Source organism: Lupinus angustifolius, chromosome LG18 (assembly GCF_001865875.1).
Source record: "Lupinus angustifolius cultivar Tanjil chromosome LG18, LupAngTanjil_v1.0, whole genome shotgun sequence".
In the NCBI taxonomy this organism is placed as follows: Eukaryota; Viridiplantae; Streptophyta; class Magnoliopsida; order Fabales; family Fabaceae; genus Lupinus; species Lupinus angustifolius.
Genome location: NC_032026.1, coordinates 11,674,373 through 11,698,427, shown reverse-complemented (window position 1 = coordinate 11,698,427; position 24,055 = coordinate 11,674,373). Strand labels below are relative to the sequence as shown.

Genomic DNA, 24,055 nt, shown 5'->3' with positions numbered 1-24,055 from the left:
TAAACTCATTGAATAAATAAGGTGAGCTTGAGCTAAATTTAATTCTTCTTGTTAAATTTATAAGTTGGTTTAATTACACACATTAAAGTGCGTTTAGCAAGAAGCAAATAAACCATATTGTAGAGGTGAAGATTAGAGACATCACATGTCACTATTTTTAAATATATTGAGTCAATCATAAAAGACAATTAAAAATTTGATGGACATGTTAAAAATTTGATGGACATGTAAACCACATAATTTTAGTGGGCTGAATGAAGTGGCAAAGTACTCCAAGTATCATATAAGATACTAATGTTCCACTCATGCTTAAAGGGGAGTTTCATAAGACCCACAATGTTATATATATTTTTAGTACTACTAATGATATCTCTCACATTGAATAATGAACTAATACCTTACCAGGTATGTGTCTGCCCCTCCCAACACTCCCAACAAATGTTATTCACAAGAATCAAACTTTTCACGATTTGGTCATCCTAGAGGTCACAAGATCAACACTTTGTTGGTAGACCCACAATGTTATATTACATTTTATGTTGTGCGATAAAATTTTATTAAGAGAATAAATTTCATATATTAGTGATGAGAATGTTGTATAAGATGAATTTACTCCATTGACAAGATAAAATTAGAAACGAATGCAACATGAAGAAAGTTGGAGTGACTCTAATATAAGGTATGCCAAAATCATGTCTTAAGTGGTTTTAACATGCATAAATATGACATTAGAATCCATAGCAAGGAGAGTAAATTAAATGAAGATAATATAATTTTTAGATGAGAGATACAAAAATACCAACAATAAAATGATTAAAAACGATTTAGAAATCAAGTCGATAAACCTAATTTACAATATAACATTATGACTTCCTTCGATCCGAATGACCAACCTCACCTAACAAGATTAAGATTCAATTGTCTTTATTATATATATATATATAATCTTTAAATTTATACTTATTAAATATATAATCATATATAAAATATAGATAATATATATTAAAATTGAGTGTAAAATGTATACACTGACACTGTCAAGATTTATACACATGCACTTCATCATCCATCGTTCATTTAGATTACCTTTTCTGAAAAGTCAACAATAATATAAAATCAATAATGATGATACAATGACAGTATGTAAAACGCATACACTGTCAGTGCATACATCTTTTTCTCATTAGAATTTCATATAAATTAATGAAGTCTATTAACACTTGAAGGTACCATATTGAACGTGGCTTAAAACTCGAATCAATTATACACACTCTGACCCAAAAAAATTATACATACCAAAGTCACCAATAACATATTATTATTATTCATAACATCCATTAACTATAGAATAAAGTCAATAAACAATTAAGTGTCGCATCGCATTGCATCCTCTTCACGCGCTAGAGTAGGAATTGATGAGAGAAATAACTGAGAACACTTTTGACAGAGTATTCCATTCCATTTTCTTCTCACCACAAATCCAGGGTAACACTTTTTATTTTAACTCAGTACAGAATTCTAGCTTTACTCTATTTTTATATTGCATATATTAGTTATATATATATATATATATATATATATATATATGTATATATATATATATGAGATAGAGTGAGAAGAGCACCTTAGTTCTTTATTTTCTTTTTCTTTGGGCGTACAAGTTCCTAGTCCTCTCAAATTCTTCGTCATCATTTTATTCTGTTAACAATTGAGCTATTCAAGATGGATTCAGAGCAAAGGAGGAAGAGGAAGCAACAACGTGTTATTGGGAGGCATCATATTCTAAATCTACCATCACCAAGATCACTTTTTCTCAGCTTTTCCTTCTTCATCTTTCTCCTATTTTTGTCCACAAATCGCTTCTCCATCTTCTACTTCTTCAACAATCACTCTTCTACTTTCCACCCTTCTCTAACACCTTCCACTTTATCCCTTTTTTACTCTTCCAAAAGCAACTCAATTCTTGACCCTCAAACCACCGCTCTCCGCCCCTTCACCCTCCAACACCGCCTCCTCTTCCCGGACTACCTCCTCCTCCTCCTCACCGACCACCCTCCTAAACCCAATGAACTTGAGTGTGTATACTACAACAACGGTTCAGCTGAACCGGATTTTGATGTTATTGAGGTGCAATCGGTCCTGTCTACGGACCAATATGACGAATCTCGATCCATTGCCAGATGCCCATTTCCCAAAAACATGTCCGCCGCCATCACTGTTGATATACGGCGGCGAGGCGAAATGGGTCGCCGGAATTTGAACCAAATTGCTAAAAAGACCCAATCTTGGGATAAGGTGGCTTATGAAGCGATCCTGGATAGGGACACAATTGTGGTATTTGTGAAAGGGTTGAATCTCAGACCCCACAAGATTTCGGATCCAACCAGTTTCCGGTGCCATTTTGGGTTGAAGGGTTTCAACAAAGAAGGCGCCTTTATGCTCACAACAAAAGCTGTTTCAGTGGCACAAGAAGTTGTGAGGTGTTTGTTGCCGAAGAGCATCAGGAGCAACCCAGGTATGGCCCGGGGAATTCTGGTCTCGGTGAGCCATATGGCTGGTAATTTGAGGCACCCGGTTCGTATGCTTGTGCCTTCTGTGGCTAATGTCAGCAGCCCTAGAGATAGTGTTAAGAGTGAAAATCGAAGGAAGTATGAGTTGTGTGTTTGTACTATGGTGTGGAACCAAGCTTCGGCATTAAGGGAGTGGATTATGTACCATGCTTGGCTTGGAGTGGAACGTTGGTTCATCTATGATAACAACAGTGAGGATGATATTGAAAGGATGATTAATGATCTTGATGGTCAAGGGTATAATGTTAGTAGACAGGCTTGGCCTTGGATTAAGACTCAAGAAGCAGGGTTTTCTCATTGTGCTTTGAAGGCTAGAGAGGAGTGCAAATGGGTGGGTTTCTTTGACGTTGATGAGTTTTTTTACTTCCATAATGAGTTCCGTCACCGGCTAGGTCAAGGTGGAGGTGTTCCTGGCGAGAATTCTCTGAGGTTGATGGTTGCGAATTTGTCTTCTTCATCCATTGCGGAAATAAGGACAGCTTGTCATAGCTTTGGTCCTTCTGGATTGACAGTGCCACCCAAACAAGGGGTTACTACAGGGTACACATGCCGTCTTCAGAGCCCTGAGCGACACAAATCCATTGTGCGGCCGGATTTGCTTGATATCAGTCTTCTGAATGTGGTGCACCACTTTCAGCTGAGGGAAGGGTTCAGGAGCATCGACATGTCTGAAGGTAATGTTGTCATAAACCATTACAAGTACCAGGTGTGGGAGACCTTCAAAGCCAAGTTCTTCAGAAGGGTTGCTACCTATGTTGTTGACTGGCAGAAGGATCAAAACAAAGGATCAAAGGATAGAGCACCAGGACTGGGAACAGAAGCCATTGAACCACCTAACTGGCGGCTGCAGTTTTGTGAGGTTTGGGATACTGGCCTGAAGGACTTCCTTGTGTCATATTTTGCTGACCCTGCCACAGGGTTAATGCCCTGGGAAAGGTCCTCCAAATACGGATACTAATCAAATCAGGGTGCTAACATATTGGTAGCTGCTGGTACCCTTGTAAAGCACAATAAGTATACTTGTAAACAATCATTCTATTCATTGTTTTGGGATCACAAATCATGTTTTTCTTTTCTAAATGATTTTATAGATATGAAACAGACTTAGTTTATACAGAGATGTATATTTGCATCAATATGAATGAATCCCTTTCATTTTGCCCTTTACATCTTCCACCTCGCACTAATTAAACATAAAGTATATATCATCCAGTATAACTACAAAATATTCATGCTGAGGAAGGCGTTATTCATCTTTCAGTTAAGAATCCACGAAATATAATCGCATAGTTTGAGCTTCCTTGCTGCATAGTCCTTGTACATTGGACTATTGGAGAAGCTCATTTGGCGCCTTCTTGGCAAAATTTACTTGTCCACAAAAGGAAGGGTTTTGTTTACAATAGTTTGGGCCACATATAAGGCAATACATAATCCTAACCAATCAAACATATCTACCAACAATGATCAAGTGGTGTAAGCCTCTAAGGTCCCATTGGATTCCCAGGTAGATCAAAAGATCAAGAGTTCAATTCCTGAGAATGATACTGGTTATGCGAGACAATCAATCATGTACCCCAACAGAGATTAGTTCGGGCCCTTGTTATACCACAAAAACCAATGAAACATATCTAAACACAATTTTAAGCTTAGTTTATAATACCATATTCTCTGTTTATTTAGTGCAACACGTAATCATTAGAAATACAACTGACAGAATATTAAACGGTATTTTACTAGATTGACTTTGTGGCAAGCCCACAACATAATTGATTATACGTATCTGTAGGAATAACTGGGGAAGTACATTACATATGGTTTTGTATGTTTTCCCTGGTCTGGGAATCAATATTAATAATATATTTCTTTTGTACAAATGGGAATATTATAACTTGAAACACAAGCAACCGCTGGAAGTAATCTTAAAAAATGTGCTGATGTATACAACCGCGAGAAGTAAAGAAAAAAAGTGCTGATGTGTACAATAAGTTAGAATAACTTACTTTCCAATGATCTGACTAATAATACAGTTTGAGCACTGCCTTAAAAAATGAATGAAATATACACATAGGTCAATTTAAGCTTCTTATCCTAAAAGCTGAAAGTTGGAGAATTCATTTCTCTAATATAAACTATAAAGTATTGACAAATGCCGGAGGGTACCTTGGAAATCTTTGAAACTTAATCTTGCAAAGTCAGAGGGGCACGTTTCACATATTTTGCAAGGGTGGAATCCAGCTTCTCTCCTATAAATGTAATCCATGCCTGTAATAATTTCAATAATTAGAAACTAACCCAAATTAATTGAATGTCACTGGGAATAAAAATATGAAACAATTTGCAGGACTATGTACTGGTGGTAGTACAATCATGTTGGAATTACAGAAACTGAAAATTGACATCAAAATAGAGTCAAAGTGATCCTTCAGGAAACACAGGATGCTAACCTAAATTTCGGGGTGGGGGATCACTACTAACCCATCATTTGAACATAACAGAAAACAATATTAATGATGTTTTAAAGGAATGAAAATCTTCTGACCACTATTATGCAGTCATCCCTTTACTACCAATGAAAAGCAGATATGTACTTAAAAAAAATGATTTTAATAGAAGTTAATTTAATTTTTCAACAAGGTAGTTGTTTCTCATGGGTGGCAAAAGAATTGTACAAATGGTGAGTACAGACAGAAGATATCAATCCGTTTTAAAGGTATTGAGTTTTTTTTAATATTAATTAGAGAATTTTGTATCTTTTATATTTGACTAGGATTGTCTATATAATTTGAAAATCATATCTGGTAATTATTTCTTTCGATGAGTGCATAATACAATCAAACAGATCAGATAAATATTTCCTCATTTGCAACTCGGTATCAAAGGTCACATCCATTGGGCTAGTTCGTCGGCCTTAGCAAGTATCTCTGTCCAACACGCATTCCAATGTCATTTAGCCAAAGTGTTAACTGTTAAGGCTGCTTGTCGACACACACCTTCAAAACCTTGTGACATGTGCACGGCGTCAAATCTAGAAAAATCAAACACCTCTACCGTTGTTGAGAGTTGGACTCGTCAAATTGTTTTGTGTGAAAATGAATACAAGGAATATCTTCAATTCAAGGCGATACAACATGCTACATCCTCTACAGCCATTGTGATTTGTGACTTATACTTGCTAATTCTACCATTTCTCTCTCTCAATCATCTTCTATCGGATTCTATATATTGAATTTCAATGCTTCAAATCATAGGGCTGGTAATCACCCTCATTTTTCTCAAAATTATCACAACCCAAAATACAACACTATATCATATATAACTCTTGCTAATAGCTCTAAAAGTCAAAGCTACTGCTATTGGTCAAGCCAATCTTGTTTTACTAGTACTTGATTGTCCATTTAATTTGGTCTCAGTTAGTCAACTAACGTGCACTTTCAATTGTAATAATTGTTCTATAACAATCAGTAGTAACTCCTTTACCATACAAGACCAGAATACTAGACATATGATTGACACAAGAGTTGAAAAAAGTCTCTTTTGTTCTTAAATAAGAATAAAAGTGACTAAATAAAAACACTCATTGTTAGGAAAGAAAGGCAATGAAAATACATAATCTAGGAATAAATACAAGCACAAACATATCCAAAAACATCAAAACATCTAGAATCATTACAAAAAATTAAATTTTGATTAAAAAAAATCGAAGAACCCCAATTTGTCTTCCTTGAACGAAAATTTCAGCGATTGCATGTATGTCGACAACAAAGTTATATTTTTTTATTTATAATTGATTTCTAATATTTATAACACATTATAACAATTTTTAATTTATTAATAAATAAGTAATTATTCTTAATATTTTGCTGTATTTATTGTAAAATATAAAAATTTAGGGTAGGTTATGGAACCCGAATAAGAATAATGTTTGTCATTACGAGGAAAAAACAGATGTTGTTCTTATTTTATGGGAAGTTGTAATAAATTATAAAATAATGTGTGTGACCCAAATAAGAATGAAAATATTGTTTTCTATTGTGGATGCTCTAACTTATTGCTCTTCTTTGCTTCATTGCTCCTCTCTGCTGCAGAATACTCTTACCGCACTGTCCGCACATACCCACTTTGGTGTATTTTTGTGTATTTAAATATGTAGGCTATAAGTTACTTATATTTTTTTTCCCTCACTTGTAGCGGTTATCTCCCTATGCGCTATCCCGCCATAATGTTTTTAGGATCTGACTCTATTTGTAGTTGACTACCTAGGTTTCAAGTTAAATATTAACCATAGGTTCATAACATGTTGTAGGATCCGAAGTTTAGAACATGGTAAAGTCCAAAACTCCAAATATACCATTAGAAATAGAAAATTAAATCTGACATGTACCTACCTGATCAGAAGTACTGAAACCACGTATTGTGTCACCACCAACAATAGCAATCCCTTTACCTCCTAGTGGTTGTAAAATCACTGCCTAGCAAAATAACAATGTATGAGTAACTTGGTTATTCCATTAATAAAATCTTCAGCTGAAGACACTGATTACAAAGGTGGACCAACCAACCAACCAACGGAAGATGCTGATTACATGCATGTCAATGAAAGAATTGGGGTTGAAAAAAACATAATGGTAATGTGGACAGCAATCAACTTAGACACACATAGAAATCCACACTCAAGTGTCTCAAATCCAGGGTAATAACATTGGCTTTTACTTATTTTAACTGCTTCGCGTGAACTATTTCCTATTACCTCCTTACATAAAATGAATAGTACCGATGACTTTGATAACTACACCCAACTTTACAAAGGTTTCATGAGAAAAACAAATTTCTAATGTAAAAATAATGCATAAGATTTATGCATACCTGTGTATTTGAAGGCAAAAATGGCAGCTGAGATTTTCCAGGATAAAGAGATAGATTAGCCAAATAACTCTCTGAACACACAAAAATCAGCATGTTTAATTTACGCTAGTGCACATCTTCCGAAAATACTGTGCTGAAATAGCAGCAGCAGTTGTGATAGATAAAACATGGTTGACAATTTATGTTCAGAAACTTACGAGCTCCGGATTTCATCACACCCTCGTATAATGATCCTTGCATCACTTTATCGGCATCAACACTTAAAGCCTCACCACCCCCAAGAGAAGATTCTGCTGCAAAACCAATTTGAAGTACACAAGTGCTCTCATACACAATAACAAGTGATCGGCAGCAGGTGACATCTGATAGAGATTCCCACACCCTGATTATAGATTATCAAAGAAACTATTACAGACAAGAAAAAACCTGTCTGGTTAAAGAAATACCATCCATACTTGCTGATCACAACACATGATTTTTTCCTCCACTATATAAAATAAGATTTCATATTATTTTCACATCATAGCCATTTTATTTCATTAACAGAACATGTAAAAACACGGCCATAATACCTAAAATCCACAAAGCATCCATTGCTTATTAGTTATTCTCACTTTCTGACCATATATTTGACAATTAGATAACAATGAATGAAAGAGAAGTTGCTTTTATGAAGCAGGGTTATGTCCTTTTACTTTTAAATGTTTATTTCTTAATGCTTGTCCTTAGTGAAACCTGCTATAATGATCTGGTAATAATGTCACTCCTAAAAAAACAGCAAGTGAAGGTGAAACAAGTGTGCATTACCAGAGCAACTCGGTAACGGCAAAATCAGGGAGACCAGCGCCCACTCTCTTGCACTCAACTCCTTGAGGATTTACCTGCATAAAAAAGAAGCGTAATAACAACAAAATTATAAGCCGGAATGACACTTAGATGAACATATCTAATATAACCCATCAGATGAGTGTACAAATATAGCAGTGGAACTTGAGAGACAAAGACATCACCGGAGTTATAGATTTGGGTCTAATGGAAAGCCACACCAACCCAGCTAAAATATTGGTAACAGCCAATCCCAATGTCAAGAGGTCAGCTCTCGATTGTGAACTGCAAAAACAGTATAAATTTTACAACAATGACAATCACTCACCAAATTCCAAACAGTTTTGTTTTTATTACTTAGGGAAGGAAAAATCTGTATGTCTAAACCTTTCTTAAATTTTCATTATAAATTGTTTCAAACACAAAATAAATTAAGGATATAATTTAGATACACTTTAAATCTTTTACCCTGAAATGCAATCATCTATGATGTATCTCACATTATTAAAAAACAGATTTTCTAATGTGCATCCATAAACACGAATAAAAAAATATCAAGTTTTTAGAAAACCTATTATAAACCAAATGTCCATGGGCATACTTAAAACAATTAAAAAAATTGAATTTCATAACAAATCATAAGATTGACCAAATTTAGCATTAACAATATAAACCACTGTATGCAGTGGCAGCATGAGAATGTGATACACCGCCATTACATCATTCCACATTCATATTTAATTATCATTCAAAAAAACTACAAATAAATAATGAAGGTATATAACTACATATTCCACTCATAAACTAATCAAAACCTACACTATCTTTTAATTATTGATTTACGATTTCTAAAAAATAAAACGTAACGGAGGAAGTAGAGAACCTTCCGGCGTCAGCGACGGGAGCAATTCCAGAAAGAGCACGATTGAGAAGAACGGCGAAGAGAGAAGCTGAGCCAATGTAAATGGGGGAGGTGCGAACGACGTCGTCGTTTTGAGATACCCAATCGGCGAGGACATCTCGTTTTGGTTTGGGTCCTCTGTAACTGTAAACGGAAGAAGAGGAAATAGGAGAAGATGAAAGAGTGAAACTGAGAAAGCGTTGTTGAGAAGAGAATGTGGAATTTGATTTAACTGTGTGGTTGAGAATGGGAAAGTTGTGTGTGTTAACTGTGAGAGTAGTTCCCGCTTCCATTGAATGAACCAAAAGTTATCAAAATACTATCTTGTTTTTGTACCCACGTCTTAAATTTGGATAAAATGACATTGATGATAGTTAATCGGACTCGGATCATCTCTTAAATTGTGTCTCATTTCTTATCTCGGATTAATAAGAGTATTATTTTTTTCATTTTTTATTCATGTGACAATAGTTAATTAGTCTGATATACAGGGAATGAGACACAGTTTAACCTATTAATACATTTTCATCCATTTGTTAGAACTTTTTTTCTTCATTCAATCTTTATACTAAATATCTGATCTCTTTGCCCAAACTATAGCTTGTAGATACTGAGGAGTATTGATTTGTATAACTGATACTTAAATTTCTTATCTGCATTTTACTTGTTGAACAATAAACAAGTGTTTATATGCTAAAATACTCATGTATATTGTGTGTAAAACATTGGAGATGGGGTGGTGATCTTTGTCTTGATAATTAGTGGATCAGTCATATATGAGAAAAAAGATGGCAGCTTCAGCGTCCAGTTATGTAGGAGTGAGGAATCAAACAAGCTCTCAGTTTTGAAACAGAAGCCTGCTCTATGATGAGGTTTTATTCAACACTAAATCCTCTTTTTTATTATTATTTTTTTGCTCATTTTCCTAGTCAGAATGTATGATATTAATTTTAATAGGCCTGATGTTGGGATTCCGTGGCCACCAAACATTCATTGTATTTTTATAGTGATAACGTACTCGTATAGTTTTACTGGTCTTTGGCATATTTGCCAGTCAAAATCATGGATCCAAGGTAGTCAAGGGAATGAAAGGTCCTAAATTTCCCAAATTTAGAGGGGCCAAGCATTTTGAGGCACTGAAAGAGGGCAAATATCGCCACAACAATAATATTGTTTGTCTTGTGACCAAAAGATTAAGAGTTTAAAACTTTAAATCAAGAAACACTTATTTCGCTTGCAAAGATAAGTATGTTATTCTACCAACTGAGCTGATTGACCGATCACAAGGATTTCCAACTGAGCTGATTGACCGATCACAAGGATTTCCAACTGAGCTGATTGACCGATCACAAGGATTTCCAACTGAGCTGATTGACCGATCACAAGGATTTCCAACTGAGCTGATTCTACCACAAATTTGCCTAGGAGGAAAACAAAAACAAGATATTCCGGAGTCCTCCGTATAGTGCCAGGCTCAATTTGCCTCACCCTACAGGCTCGCCTACCCAATATATCATTCAGTTATGTAAAACATGAATACCTACACTTCCATTTGTTACCATCAATAAGTGTCAAATAAACATGATGGCCAGAACTCAAAGATCTGCACCCTAACTTGAAATTGAATTAAAAAAATTACAAAACAAGATATACCAAGTTATTGCTGCTTCCTCCTATAAAAAATATACAACCCAATTGGTAGCTTGTGTCAGTTCTATAGGTTTCTTGTTCAAATAACATGGCAGCAGCAGCGGCAAGCAAACTCCAAAAAAAAAAAAGAATTATGTTGATGATAACCCTCCACTTAAACAAGGGAAACTCATTAACTTAAAGACACATCTATAGTAACAGCAGAAAGCAGCAACTACAAGCAGATAAGTATATGAAGTTACAAAAAATAATCCGGAGTCCTTCGTGTAGTGTCAGGCTCAATTTGCCTGGGAGCTGGATCAAACTGCAGAAAATTCTGATCCATATTCTCTCCAATTTCCAGTATGGCAGCCATGTTCCCACATCGGTAGCAGTAATTTGGAGCGCTAAAAACAGTAACCACATTCTTCTCCTTTAAGAGTCATCAAAGCAACGGTCAATACATAGAATAAAATAGGTACCTTAAATGAAAAAAACAACACCGAATCAAAATATTATGTCGGTCACCTGGCACCAATTGTACCCTTCCATGACAAGCTGGTGAGCTCTAGATATCAGGGAGAGACCATTGGTATGATTGAACTGAGAAGCTATATCCTGTCCAAATGTATATCCAGCACCACGTGGAGATATTCCCCAGCCACAGCGATCATCTGGATCAGACCACAAGAGATCACACATTGGCCCTTCATGCGGAACCTATAATGCATTGCCAGGAGCACAGTCCAATTACCATCAACATAGTTTTAGACAAGATATATATACAGAAATAAAATTTCATAGTGGACCAAAAGATGAGGCATCCTGAAAATCTAAAGCATTTGGCATGGCTGAAATGAATAGTTAATAGTTGATTCAATTAAATAGAAGAGAAAGCAAACATCATTGAAATTCCTATACAAAATAAAACATTTCCAAAGCAAAACAAGATTATTGCAAACTGTAATAAAACAATTGTAACATCAAATAAACTTAAATTGTTTCTCTTACCATATTTAAAAAGTAAAAGATAACATATTTTGCTCGAGAGAGAGAGAGAGAGAGAGAGAGAGAGAGAGAGCATGCTTCGCATAAAAATGTTCTTCATACCAAATAAATCATAAGAACTTGAAATAGCCACTTAATAACACAAACCTCCTGAATACGATCCAGGGAACGGATATTATCCAGTGTGTCCAAAGAAGGTGAGAGACCTCCATGCAAGCAGAAAATCTGTAATATACATGGAAGTTAGAGACTGGCATATGATCAAATAAACATTCTGCTACATATGTAACTCAAACCTGACTCTCAATGAGGGCAGTCAGAGGCAAATAATCAAACAAGTCAGTAAAAAATTTCCAGACATTGGCATTTCCATATTTTCTCAAGCATTCATCATAGAAGCCGTACCTGAAAAGTAGGTCAAGGTTAATGATGAATTTGTAAGGAAACATATAAACAATATAAAAAAAACTCCTCTTGTATTTTTACGTTCAAATAAAAAATTATTGTTTCTGTTTTATATTCCCCCAAACCATTAACGAATTGGTGTAAACCATGTAATTCATCTCTACTCACACATTCAGATGCACCTTACATGCTAGTTATAGTTTTCACTTCAGTGCCCCTTGGCATCCATGTACGAGGTTCATTTCAATAGAAGTACAACCTTGCTATTCATTCACCATGAACTTCACAATTCTATCAACAAAGTAGTGAAAAATGACTACTACAACAGCCTCAGCATCGCAGAGACAGTTCATTAGCAACAACATTCCCCTATTTAAATATTATTCTCATTTATGAATTTTGATGACCTGATACTAAACAGTATGTCAGAATATGGTGAGAAAAGCAGAGAAAAAGAAGAAAGACATCATATTGTCATTCCAGAACCATACTGCTGCCCCTAAGATATCTCCCTTTGAAGTTATCCTCAAGATAGGTTGAACCCATGGGCTACAATACTACCTCTTCTCAAATTTTAAGCAGTATATATATAGACTTTCAACTTAAACATGATGCATCTTTACATACACAATTTACAATGAGTTTATCTGAGAAACATAGGATGAGAAGATAATGTTCTTACACTTGAGTAATTTGACGGCTCTCGTGATTTCCCCTGAGAATTGTAATTCTATCTCTATAACGGACTTTCAAGGCCACCAAAAGCGTAACAGTCTCCACTGAATAGTACCCACGATCTGCATAAATTTAGCCAGTATCATGAGGAAATGGTAGAAGTTCCCACACATGCAAAGACAGTAATTTGATAATGGCCAACACCATGTTCAATAAAAACACTATTCTTCTTACATAAAAACTAAAAATAATTAGAAAATACAAAAAGCATGATTAATTATAATTTATTTGATATTCGGTGATCATTTTTACATCTCCACACTACCATAAGAAAATTGAATACCCACATCATCAATTCCAGATCATCCCTTAGCAAAGTCCTACATTTTGACGCACAACAATCAACCCAAGAAGGAAACAAATTTCACCTCAACAATTCTTTTCTAATAATGTTGGGTTCGTAAATAACTAAAACCAGGAGCTCAAAAATTGATCATTAGGTTTCAACTGTGGCATCAATGTTATAGACACAATATGGATTATGGAGCTAAGATAGGTAGATAACCAGTTTTACTGTAAGCAATGAATAAGTCAAGCATAAAAATCAGCTAGTCTAACACCCAACAACAACTAGTATGATATTATCATGGAAAAGTCATAAAACTGATTCGAACTAGCTGAAACCATAGCACTTGGTTATGGCAAAAAAAGGGCAATTACTGCAATCCATCAGTCTGAATATATTACTTCAAAAGTCATAAAACAACATAACAATTATAAAACACTTGGTTCCCGAGCAGTTCATTCCTTAAACCAATGAAATCAGAGAAAAGCTATGAAGCAAAGATATACCATTTTGGTACTACTATGTCATGTGTGGAGACCAACTGTTATACAACACACAATAGCAGGCATCAAATTTGAAAAATATATATTCTGTGCCCATGTCCGTGTGTCATGTCACTTTCTGTGCCAAACTCTACTTCATATGAGGCTAAAAATAACTCCCAGAACATTAAAACAGAGTCCAGAAGACACCAATAAAAAAACAATGAACAAAACACTAAGAACATAATCATCCTAAAAGAGCCTCGAGGAGCAAAAGATCAATGAAACGGAATCCCAGCATAAAATCAAAATCTACAAAAAGTTCAATCAAAAAATAAATAAATAAACTCATCTTTAAAACCAATACCAAGCTATCTAAAAGTAAAAATCCAGTAACAAAAAAATGAAAAATCAATTATAACACAACACCAAGCACCTTTACAAGGAAAGCAAACTTCCCAAAATAAAAATCATAATAAAAAAGAAAATATCCAAAAAGAGGAAATGAAAAAAAAAAATAAACATCAAAATCAGCTCACAAAAGAAAAAATAAAACCTAAAGAAAAAAATTGGAATTGAAGAGTGACTAACCAACATAATCGCCCATAAAGAGATAATTGGTATGAGGAACATTTCCACCAATACGAAAGAGCTCTATGAGATCATAGAACTGGCCATGAATATCACCACACACCGTAACGGGACACTTCACCGGCTGAACGTTCCACTCCTCCACCAGAATCGCCCTCGCCTGATCGCACAGCGCCTTCACCTCCGCCTCCGGCAACGCCTTGCACTCCATCAGCACCTCGATCTGACGGTCCAGATCCGCTTGAGACGGCATCTTGTTCTCTCAGATCCAAAACGACTTAGGTATTGTCGTTTTATATAGATCGATCGGGTAACACTGTAACGGTTAATTCGAACGGAGGGGAGTTCCGATGAGAAACGTGGAGAGCGAAATGGAACGTTTCGAAAATGAGATTGGTTTCTTTCTCTTTTGTCTCTTAATCATTTCATTTTTTTTCGTTCTTGGTTGTGTTGTAGTGATTTTTTGTGTTTGTCTCGATTCTGAAAACAAAACAGAAATTATGACTAATTCAATTTTTTGTTATTTTTTATATTACCTATTATTTTAGAGTAACTTGGAAAGATACCTTTCAATTTTAGTTAAATTATTACATACAAGAGAAATTGCCCATATAATACATAGGAGATAAGTATAATTTTTTAAATTAAAATAGTGGTAAGTATAATTAATTTTAAAAAATATTATAGAGTGTAATATAAGAGTTATTTAAATAATGTCTCATTAGAATGATTGATGTTTTGTAATGAATCAAAATTAATAAAAATACATTGAATTTTATACTATTTAGACTTATTATTATAATATATCATGTTTTATTTCACTTAATTAAACTCATCTACCCATTTTATTTAAAATATCACATCTATCTCACATGCAATTGTTGTCCATCTAGCATGTGTATAAATTTTGTTTATACCAATAAAAGTATTCACTCACATTTTGGATTAATAAACTAATACATCTTGGTTAATGTAACATTATATAAATTAAAGATTGGATTGTGTAGGTAAAAATGGTAATTTATATAATTTTCCTAAAATTTATGGATGTGATTGTAATTTACTTAATATTTTATTATTTAGTTCTTGTCTTTAAAGAAATTAATAATTGTGGATGAGAGAAATAAAGAAGGAAATTACCTGGAAGGTGTGGTGATGGTGAGCAGCCAGAAGTTAAATGAAATTCAAATACAAGTGAAATGACACTCCAATGATATTCGTTTGCTTAAAATTTATTAGTGATACAATTGTTTCAATTAATACTTTTTATTTAGTTTTAAACAAATGCTTCAAATTCTTTATGCGTGAATTATAATTTTATAAAATTAAAAACTAACATTACCACAGATTTAATATGGAGTGCAAACGAATTATTTCAAGGGTAGGTTACTAAGTCCAATGCAATTTCTTTTTTTTAAACATTACAATTAGGATCATCACCTCCTAAGTAGATAATATTGATTATGAATGTATGAAGATTATTGAGAGTACATTTGATGTTCTATACCATGTGTTATTATGTGTATTACTAATTGTGATTAGTTGAAAAATTTATTTAAGTTAAATATTTAATAATTAAATATTTTTCTAATTAATCATAAACAACGACATGTACAATGATATATTTTTATGGGATAAAAAGTGTCCTACCAAATTATTATATGAAGATTTGTGGCTTCATATGCAAAGTGGTATTTGTGAGTATTAAGGATTGGCTAAGAATTCACTGGAATAGAGAAATTATGAGCTATTTTTTTTTGAAAGGTGAAAATGTTGAAATTTAATCTCGTGATATAATTATTAATGTTAATTATATATAAAGGGGTTGATTCCTCTACAAAGTAACTTTTAAATGCTGCAAATAGATATCCGTCGAAATTGAATATGTCAATTTGCTGATATGTTCTAATTATGATATTTTCTCTGCTTCTTATTTATTAACATTTGGAAATATTGTCTAAAGAATAGAAATCAAGGAATCAATGATGGCCACACAATAATGACCTTCCAATTAAATGCTTTTTGTTAATATTTAAAACAAATTTTGGTGATTAAATTTGTAGTACCGTATTAGACATGGACAACCTCTTGTTGGAGCTGAGATTTTTTTTAAAAATTGTGTAGAGGGAAGATATGTAATACTAATCATCAAATACTACTAACATATATCCATGGAGATCGTTTTTTAAGTTGTATTATCATAAGCCAATATCAGTAAAAGAAGCAAATATCTAAACAACTAAATGCAACATATCGAACAATTTATTTATATTATTTATGCATTTTCAATATAAATATTTATATACAAATAATATATAATTTACTATTTATTTGTATTATTTTTTGAAGAGTTGACGATGATAAAATATGAAAGATGAATAAAGCAGTGACAATATAAAATCTCATATACTTTCAATACATACATATTTCCCCCCTAATTTTAACTATCATTCACTCTTCAAAAAAGTAATCCAAGTAAAGAGTTAATTACACTGACATTCATTGGGGTTTAGTGAAATTACACAAAACACGTCTCACTTTTTTACATATACACAAACCTCTCATACTTTTTATAATTTCATTACACTAGTCATTCCTGGATGAGAATTAAGTATAATTTTTTAGATAAAAAATGTGATAAATATAATTAAGTTAAACAAAATATCATATATTATGAGGAAAGATCCAAATAATATACAAATCAATGTATCTTTATTATTTTTTATTGCAAAATACATCAACAATTCTAAAGAGATATTGTTAAATTGCTTTTATACTATATCGTAAATAACCAAAAATAATAAAGAGATATCGACTCATATTATTTGGACTTGTCTCCACAATATACCATGTTTTGTTTAACTTAATTACATTTATCACATTTTTTGTTTAAAAGACTACACTTATTTCTCATGCATAGGTGGTCCGTGTAATGAAAGTATAAAAATTATGATGGTTTGTGTAGGTGTAAAAAATTGAGAGATATTTTGTGTAATTTCACTAAAACTCATGGAGTGTCAATATAATTTACTCCCAAATAAATAATATAATAATTGTGTATAATTTTTTATACTAATAACATATAAATATTACGCCTAATAAATAAATACCAAAGATAAGGGTATAGTTAAGTGGATAGAAAACAAAATGATTTCCTAAATCCTTCTTATTGTTGGCAGCTAGGATGGTAACAGGATGGGGAAACTCACAAAATTTGTGGGTATCCTTGTGGGATTGCAGGTATCTAAGTACTAAATAAATTTTTAATTTTAATTATATGTTTATATATTTTGTAATAATTAATATATAAAAGTAATTATTATATGAATATTATGATAATTAAGTATGTGTAATTTATTATGAAATAATAATAAAATATGTGATATATAATCTTAAAATAATAATAAAAACTAATATATATATATATAAAATTAATTAAAAACTAAATTTATAAATTTGCGTGTATCCATAGGTTGGATATCATAAAATTCATTATCACTCATAAACTATTATTGTGGGTACCCATTGTGAGTATTTTCATATGTTAGGTTTTTTTGCCATCCATGATATCCTTGATTGTCTATTATCATGTAATCTACCTCTACGATTAGCAAATTTTTACCATCATGATTTTATTTATCTAAATGTTATAGGTTGAGGAGGTAAACATCCATAGGTTAAAATATAGTTAAAAAGCATTATTAGCAAGTGATCCTAAACAAGATTGCCATCCTACTATTTCAACTAATAAATATGATGCAGAGATAGATAACAAAACTGCTACAACAATTGCTGCAACAATTGAAGCAGAATCAATTTATAAGATAGCTAATTCTCATGGCCAACTCAGTCCAAGTTTCCTGCACCAGATCAAGATCCTCTCTGCCTCTGCATGTGTTAATTATTATTGGCAAGATTGATTAGTTAATTTTGTTAGGTAGTTAAGTTTGTTAGTCAAGCTTTCTATAAATAGGGTATATGGTAGTTCATGAAAGTATCAATGAGATAAATATACACTTCATCAATCCATAAAGAGTAGTGTATTCACTCAATTCTATATCATCAATAAAAGCTTGGTATTCATTGATATCTTTGACATTTATCTCTTTCTTATTCTTCATCTTCTTCAAGGACCATATTTTCATAAGCATCATAACACGGGTAAATAAATAAAAAGGTGACAATGGTTTGATTTTATTTTAAAATTTAAAATATATTTAACAAATTCAACCTAATATTTAAAATGGTTAATAAGAGTAAGCATTCACAATATAATTTATAATTCTAATTTCTATGCTATATAAAACACAAATAAATCACATGAAATATATGTATGCAAACCTACGAGATTCTTAATTGTGAAAAGTTTAGCGAAATAAGCCTAAATTGATCCACAATTGTAAAACAATAGAATGGCTTCAAGGGCTTTTCGCCACAGGCCCAGTACAATTCGCCGACACTATATCATTCTTGATATGACATTTGTAAATTGGTGTGCATCCTCTCAGATGGATTATACTTAAGGGGTCAAAATGGATCAATTTAAATTATTGAATATTTCTTTTGATGGTGAAGATTTGAGATTACTATTACATTTTTATGATTAAAATTATTATGATATACATTTTTTAATAAGTCAAAATAAAAGGAGAAACAAGAATTTCCCTCTTTGTTATTAGAAATGATTATTGTTCAATAAAAATAGGTATATTTTTTTATGTCTCACTTCACACTCGAATATAATAGTTAAGTAAAACTATTGAAATCGGACAAGTCTAAAATTCAAACCCTAAGATGCAACTAAATTAGTCCACTTATAATAAGACCAACCCCTATTAAGTACTATTCATTAACGACTCACTTGTGGATTCTTTATTAAATAAAATATAGTTTTAACTTTTAAATAACAATATGGTAGTGGATGGAGGTTCGCCACTGAAGGTGACAAGTGGTGGCCAATAATAACAATGAGATGACAACAAGGTGAAGGGATAAAAATATTCAATTGTGCCTTAGAATTATGACTAATTGACTATTGACAAAGATGCTCAAAATGATTGAGTCAACAATGATGATCGATAATTTTGAAGGACGGCTAAGTAGTAAATACTAAATAGATTGTTTAACATGAATTTAAATTGTGGATTACACCACAATATACTGTAATCATATTACAATATAATTATGGTAAGATATTAAATTATAATGATATAGTTATATCAAAATAATATTTAGATTGTATCAGATTATATTAAATTCATAAAATAATTAATTATAAAATAATTCATAACACAATAGACACAATTATAATAACTATAATTACAATTTAAATAGATGGTAGGAAAAATCGTTGATTATAATCGAAAAGGTAAACTAGAGTAGGTAGAAATATATATGGGGAAATGGTACATGCAATCATTGTATAAAAATGGTATCCTATTTTTAATTTGCTGCACAAGCTTGTAACACAAATAACTGGATATCAAATCAAATAACTTTTACAGACAAAAATCCTACAACGGCCAATTTTAATGGAAGGGCACTAGCTGTGAAAAAAAGCAATATTTGAAAATATACTTTAGCCCTTTTGGTTAATTTCCCAATTTGAATCTCACTTGTTTAGCACACATTCTTTGCTTCAAGATCCAAACAATGCAAAACGACAACATAAAAAAGCAGGTAAAAAATTCTTCAGTTTGAGGGCATCCTTTAATTTTCACTTTGAAACATTGAGTATCATATAATAAAAATATATTGTCCCAAAATTGTCACACAGTAATAAAAATCTGTCATTTTAATTAAAAAAAATTAAAAATTGATTACTTTTTTTATTTTTGCATAATTATCATTTGCATGAAAAATAATTTGGGACATGGGTAATCTTGATTTGATGATCATATGCTTGTTTCCCCCTTTTCATTTTATTTTAATCCTATCATTGGTAAGAATAAAAATCTAATCTTGAATGGACCAAGGACTAAGCAGTTTTCACCACCCCAACAAAGAGTTGAAATAGTCATCCAGCATTGGACCATCTAATGTTAGAATAGGAGGAGATGGAGAAGTTTACAAGTTTTAAAAAATCTGTATCTTTAAAAAATATTCGATACCTTATGTCAGTATCTCTATCCAGTAGTGGACTCTCATGTAACAGAAACTATTTTAACTCCAAAAGAATCCAGTGAAAAAGACTAACAAAGGATGCATACACCCTTCTTTTTACAGGTGCGCCAACACCTTTTAATTGTGGAATTTACTTTACTTTAGGAACTCATGCCTAATCTTTAATGTATATATTAAAACAGAAATCCCAAACTTAATAGTGAGGGAACCAAAGCCAACATAGAGACATGCACAATATATTAATCCTCCAAAGCATGCATGGTTGTTGCTATTGCATGCTACAACATCTTGTGTATCTATGGCTTTTAAACTTTAATGTTATGTTAATTGCTTTACATGCAACCACTGATTTCCATTCCATTGGAATTGGTATTCCTGCTTCCTTATCTCACAAGATAAGTTCAAATTGAGAGTTTAATTATTTGCATTAACAATGTAAATTTTTTATACTATGTCACGATATGTATTATTTTTACTTAAGAATTAATACACTAATTAATGAGTGATAAATGACATGATATATAAATGGGGTAAGTATCATCTCCCGTACTCACGAGAAAAGTAACGTCAAAAATAAAAGAAAAAATAATATAATATGACACTTATAACCTTGAATAATATGACTCTTCTATCTTTAAAAGTAAGAAGGAAAACAACAACTTCTATCTCTCACACTAGAGAAGATTTGATTCCCTGCATTACCCATTTTCTCTCAATACAAATGCAAACACTCACTGAATTGAAGTCTGTGTAGAAACTGCAAAACTTTCTTTTGAGCTTATTTTCTGTGGGACAAGCGTCCTTTCACTTTTTCCTCTTGCCACCAACTCTTCCCATAACAAATCAATTACCAAGCATGTTGGAATTCTAAGAAGCTTGGGTTACCTCAGAGGTACATGCTAGCAGCTTGTGTCATCTTCAGTAAAGGTTGCTGAAGCATGTTGAGTTCCCAGTGTGTAAATTTGACTAAGCTTTACCACCAGGTGGTCGACCAGAATTTCCAGCTCTCCTGGACAAAATTATCACAAAATATTTTCAAGGAAAATCAAATGTCACTATATTGCAAAATAAATGTCCCTACATCATGCAACATCAAATTAATTCAGACCGCAACGATCACAATCCATATCAAAATTACCACAACGACTGCAATTGTAGTAACCACAATTAAGACTGTAATCACAACTTAAAATACAGATTATAAACTATCAAGATTTATTATTTATGAAATAGTTTTCATAGTAAGTACTGCACTTCTTGCACTCTTGTGTCTTGTGCTAAAAGCAAATAAAGCAAAATTAAAAGAAAGACAACCAAGAAAAGGTTAAAAGTTTCTTAATGCATAGAGCTGAATGGCACAAATAGCTTTAATGCTCTTGATTAGTTAAGATTTGAAATAAAGTTGGTAGCCATATGCTTTATCTTCTTTTGCTCAATAGCTTTATCTCTAATACCTATTATAAAGAACTCAAATCAGCAATTCAATGTAACAGTTAAAAGCATGGTGATCAACAGTCATTTATATTTTGATTCTCCTCTTTTTTTATGAAGCTCCATTAAAGCAAAAACCAAGAAGCTTGAAGTTGATGAAAGTCTTGTTTATGTAAAAGGCATAATGCACTAGGAAATAATGTGATGCAAATTTTAAATTATTGTTTGGCTAAATATAGATTAGGGAAGTAACTAATAAGGTTGTTGCACTTTGAGAAGGTAGATGTACCATCCTTATCTTCTTATTCTGGATGGAGATCCTCTCAAGTACCAGAATGTCTAGCCCTAAATTAGAATTGTGATACATGGACTCTCCACTATTGAAGAGGAGTTGAACTCCACTATTCTTCCGAAAAGATAATAAATAACTTAATATTATATTAGATTTCATCCGATTCCGTTAACCATATATATATATAAATTGAATCCATCAATTGAGACTGGTGATATAGTACTTCCAAACTAAAAAAAAACATAATATATGATGCATGGCATGCAAATAGTGAGACTACAGTGGCATAATCATATTGAAATTAAAAAGCTAGGCAAACCTGTTATGAAAAGGATCTGGTCCATTGGGAACTCTTCTTTTGCTCATGTAGTTGAAATCCAACTCTTCATTTTTGACATGTTTATTATCTCCACCTATCACTTCCTCATGCTTGAGTCCCTCAACAGATAACTGTGAAGTTTGTTCTATTCTTCCACCATGTATGCTTCCAACAACCAGAAGACAAATAAGCCCTACCACTATGAACACTCGAAAGAAGAACTTTGGAAGGAAATAACTAATACCCATATGCATGAAAATTGGTTTTTTTTCTGATTATATGTATTATTTTTATGTCATATTATTATATAGGAAGGAGAGGCCTCACCTTGCTAAGACTTATTAGATGAAGAGAAAATCAGAAAATGGATCCTATGATTGTATCATGATTGAAGTGGAGTATTTTTGGTGTATAAGAAGACAGGAGAAGAAGATAATAGAGGGCAGGGAAAGAAGGGACTTAAGGGAGGGTGAGCTATAAGGTAATAAGGCCAGAATTCTAAATTTACTATAAAAGATTAAGGGTGTTGATGGTTTTCTTTATAGGTTGGAGGGATTCTGTTGCACTTTCTCGAACTAAGAGAGTGAGAGAGAAGAGTTAATTTAATTTGTTTGGAGCGTGACATGGAGGCAATCCCTTTGACAATAACAACTAAATTATATAGTATGTGCTATGTGGTACTCATTTTGGGAAGTGCCCTGTCCCAAAAAACTGTTTTTTTTCTTCTGTTTCTATCTAATCGATTTTTTTTATTTAATTGAATGACACATTTTAATTGGTGGTGATGAACTAAATATGTGGTTAGGCAAGTCGTTGAACCAGAAGTTTGTTAGGTCAGGCTACACACTGCATCCGAAACAGCTATAAATAAAAACAAGATACGATAAGAGGAACTAATGAGTCTATTAATTTGACTGAAAAAAGTAAAGGCACAAAAAGTAATTTGAGAATAAAACAGTACATGAAACACAAAGAAAATAAATTAGATCATACAGAAAACATGTTAGATTTTGTTGCCATTCAATACTACTCTTGTCTGTCTTTAGTTATTATTAATGATAGAAGAGACCTTTAGTTTACTCGTTATGCCTGCCAATGTGCTCAAGTTATATCTATTTTTGTTAAATTTCCACTTACCAAAAAAATTGTTAAATTTCTAAGAAGATTTTAATGAGTGGCTATATATATAAATTCATGTTAGACTAATATAAATTTGACCTTCATTGAAATACTAGTATAACACTAAGTATTATATTAAATCCCCAGGTACTCCATTGGGGATTATAGACTGCACAACATAACAGGAAAAAATTGTCCACTTTCTCTCAAATCATCCTTTAAAATAATTAATCATGTACTTTCAACACTTCATAAAGTATGCTGCCATTGTTAATTCCATATATGCTCTATAGTTTGAACTTTGAACCTTACAGTGGCAGCCAGTCAAATGGCCCACATACATATATGCTTTGATAGATATATTTTGTGAACAAATTATATATTATATATATATATACATTTTTGTATTCTGGTATATATTTACCTACCTCAGATTTTATTAAGTTGAAGTCTCGTGTATTGGAGCAGCTTTTTTA

General features: G+C 32.6%; 4 protein-coding genes across 5 annotated transcripts; 1 reads left to right on the top strand and 3 right to left on the bottom strand.

The window, feature by feature from the left end:
* LOC109332620 (glycosyltransferase family 92 protein RCOM_0530710-like) lies at positions 1,614-3,749 on the top strand. The gene has a single exon (XM_019567616.1). It carries the CDS (start codon positions 1,723-1,725, stop codon positions 3,526-3,528), a length of 1,806 nt encoding a protein of 601 aa, XP_019423161.1. The 5' UTR covers positions 1,614-1,722; the 3' UTR covers positions 3,529-3,749.
* Positions 4,460-9,525, bottom strand: LOC109332622 (protein COFACTOR ASSEMBLY OF COMPLEX C SUBUNIT B CCB4, chloroplastic). Of its 2 annotated transcripts, none has more exons than XM_019567618.1 (7): positions 9,142-9,525; positions 8,444-8,543; positions 8,241-8,314; positions 7,631-7,815; positions 7,434-7,504; positions 6,956-7,039; positions 4,460-4,832 (listed from the first exon to the last, which is right to left on the bottom strand). In XM_019567618.1, the coding sequence occupies exons 1-7, from the start codon at positions 9,450-9,452 to the stop codon at positions 4,749-4,751; spliced, it is 909 nt and encodes a 302-aa protein (XP_019423163.1). In that variant the 5' UTR covers positions 9,453-9,525; the 3' UTR covers positions 4,460-4,748. The 2 variants fall into 2 exon arrangements, 1 of the variants encoding a protein (XP_019423163.1); XR_002105910.1 differs by having other exon boundaries at positions 4,812-4,832; positions 6,956-7,035.
* On the bottom strand, positions 10,688-14,773 carry LOC109332621 (serine/threonine-protein phosphatase PP2A catalytic subunit-like). Its single transcript, XM_019567617.1, has 6 exons — positions 14,296-14,773; positions 12,884-12,998; positions 12,093-12,201; positions 11,944-12,021; positions 11,317-11,508; positions 10,688-11,221 (listed from the first exon to the last, which is right to left on the bottom strand). The coding sequence occupies exons 1-6, from the start codon at positions 14,546-14,548 to the stop codon at positions 11,048-11,050; spliced, it is 921 nt and encodes a 306-aa protein (XP_019423162.1). The 5' UTR covers positions 14,549-14,773; the 3' UTR covers positions 10,688-11,047.
* LOC109332666 (CLAVATA3/ESR (CLE)-related protein 25-like) lies at positions 20,959-23,095 on the bottom strand. The gene is made up of 2 exons (XM_019567680.1): positions 22,461-23,095; positions 20,959-21,427 (listed from the first exon to the last, which is right to left on the bottom strand). Exons 1-2 carry the CDS (start codon positions 22,712-22,714, stop codon positions 21,385-21,387), a joined length of 297 nt encoding a protein of 98 aa, XP_019423225.1. The 5' UTR covers positions 22,715-23,095; the 3' UTR covers positions 20,959-21,384.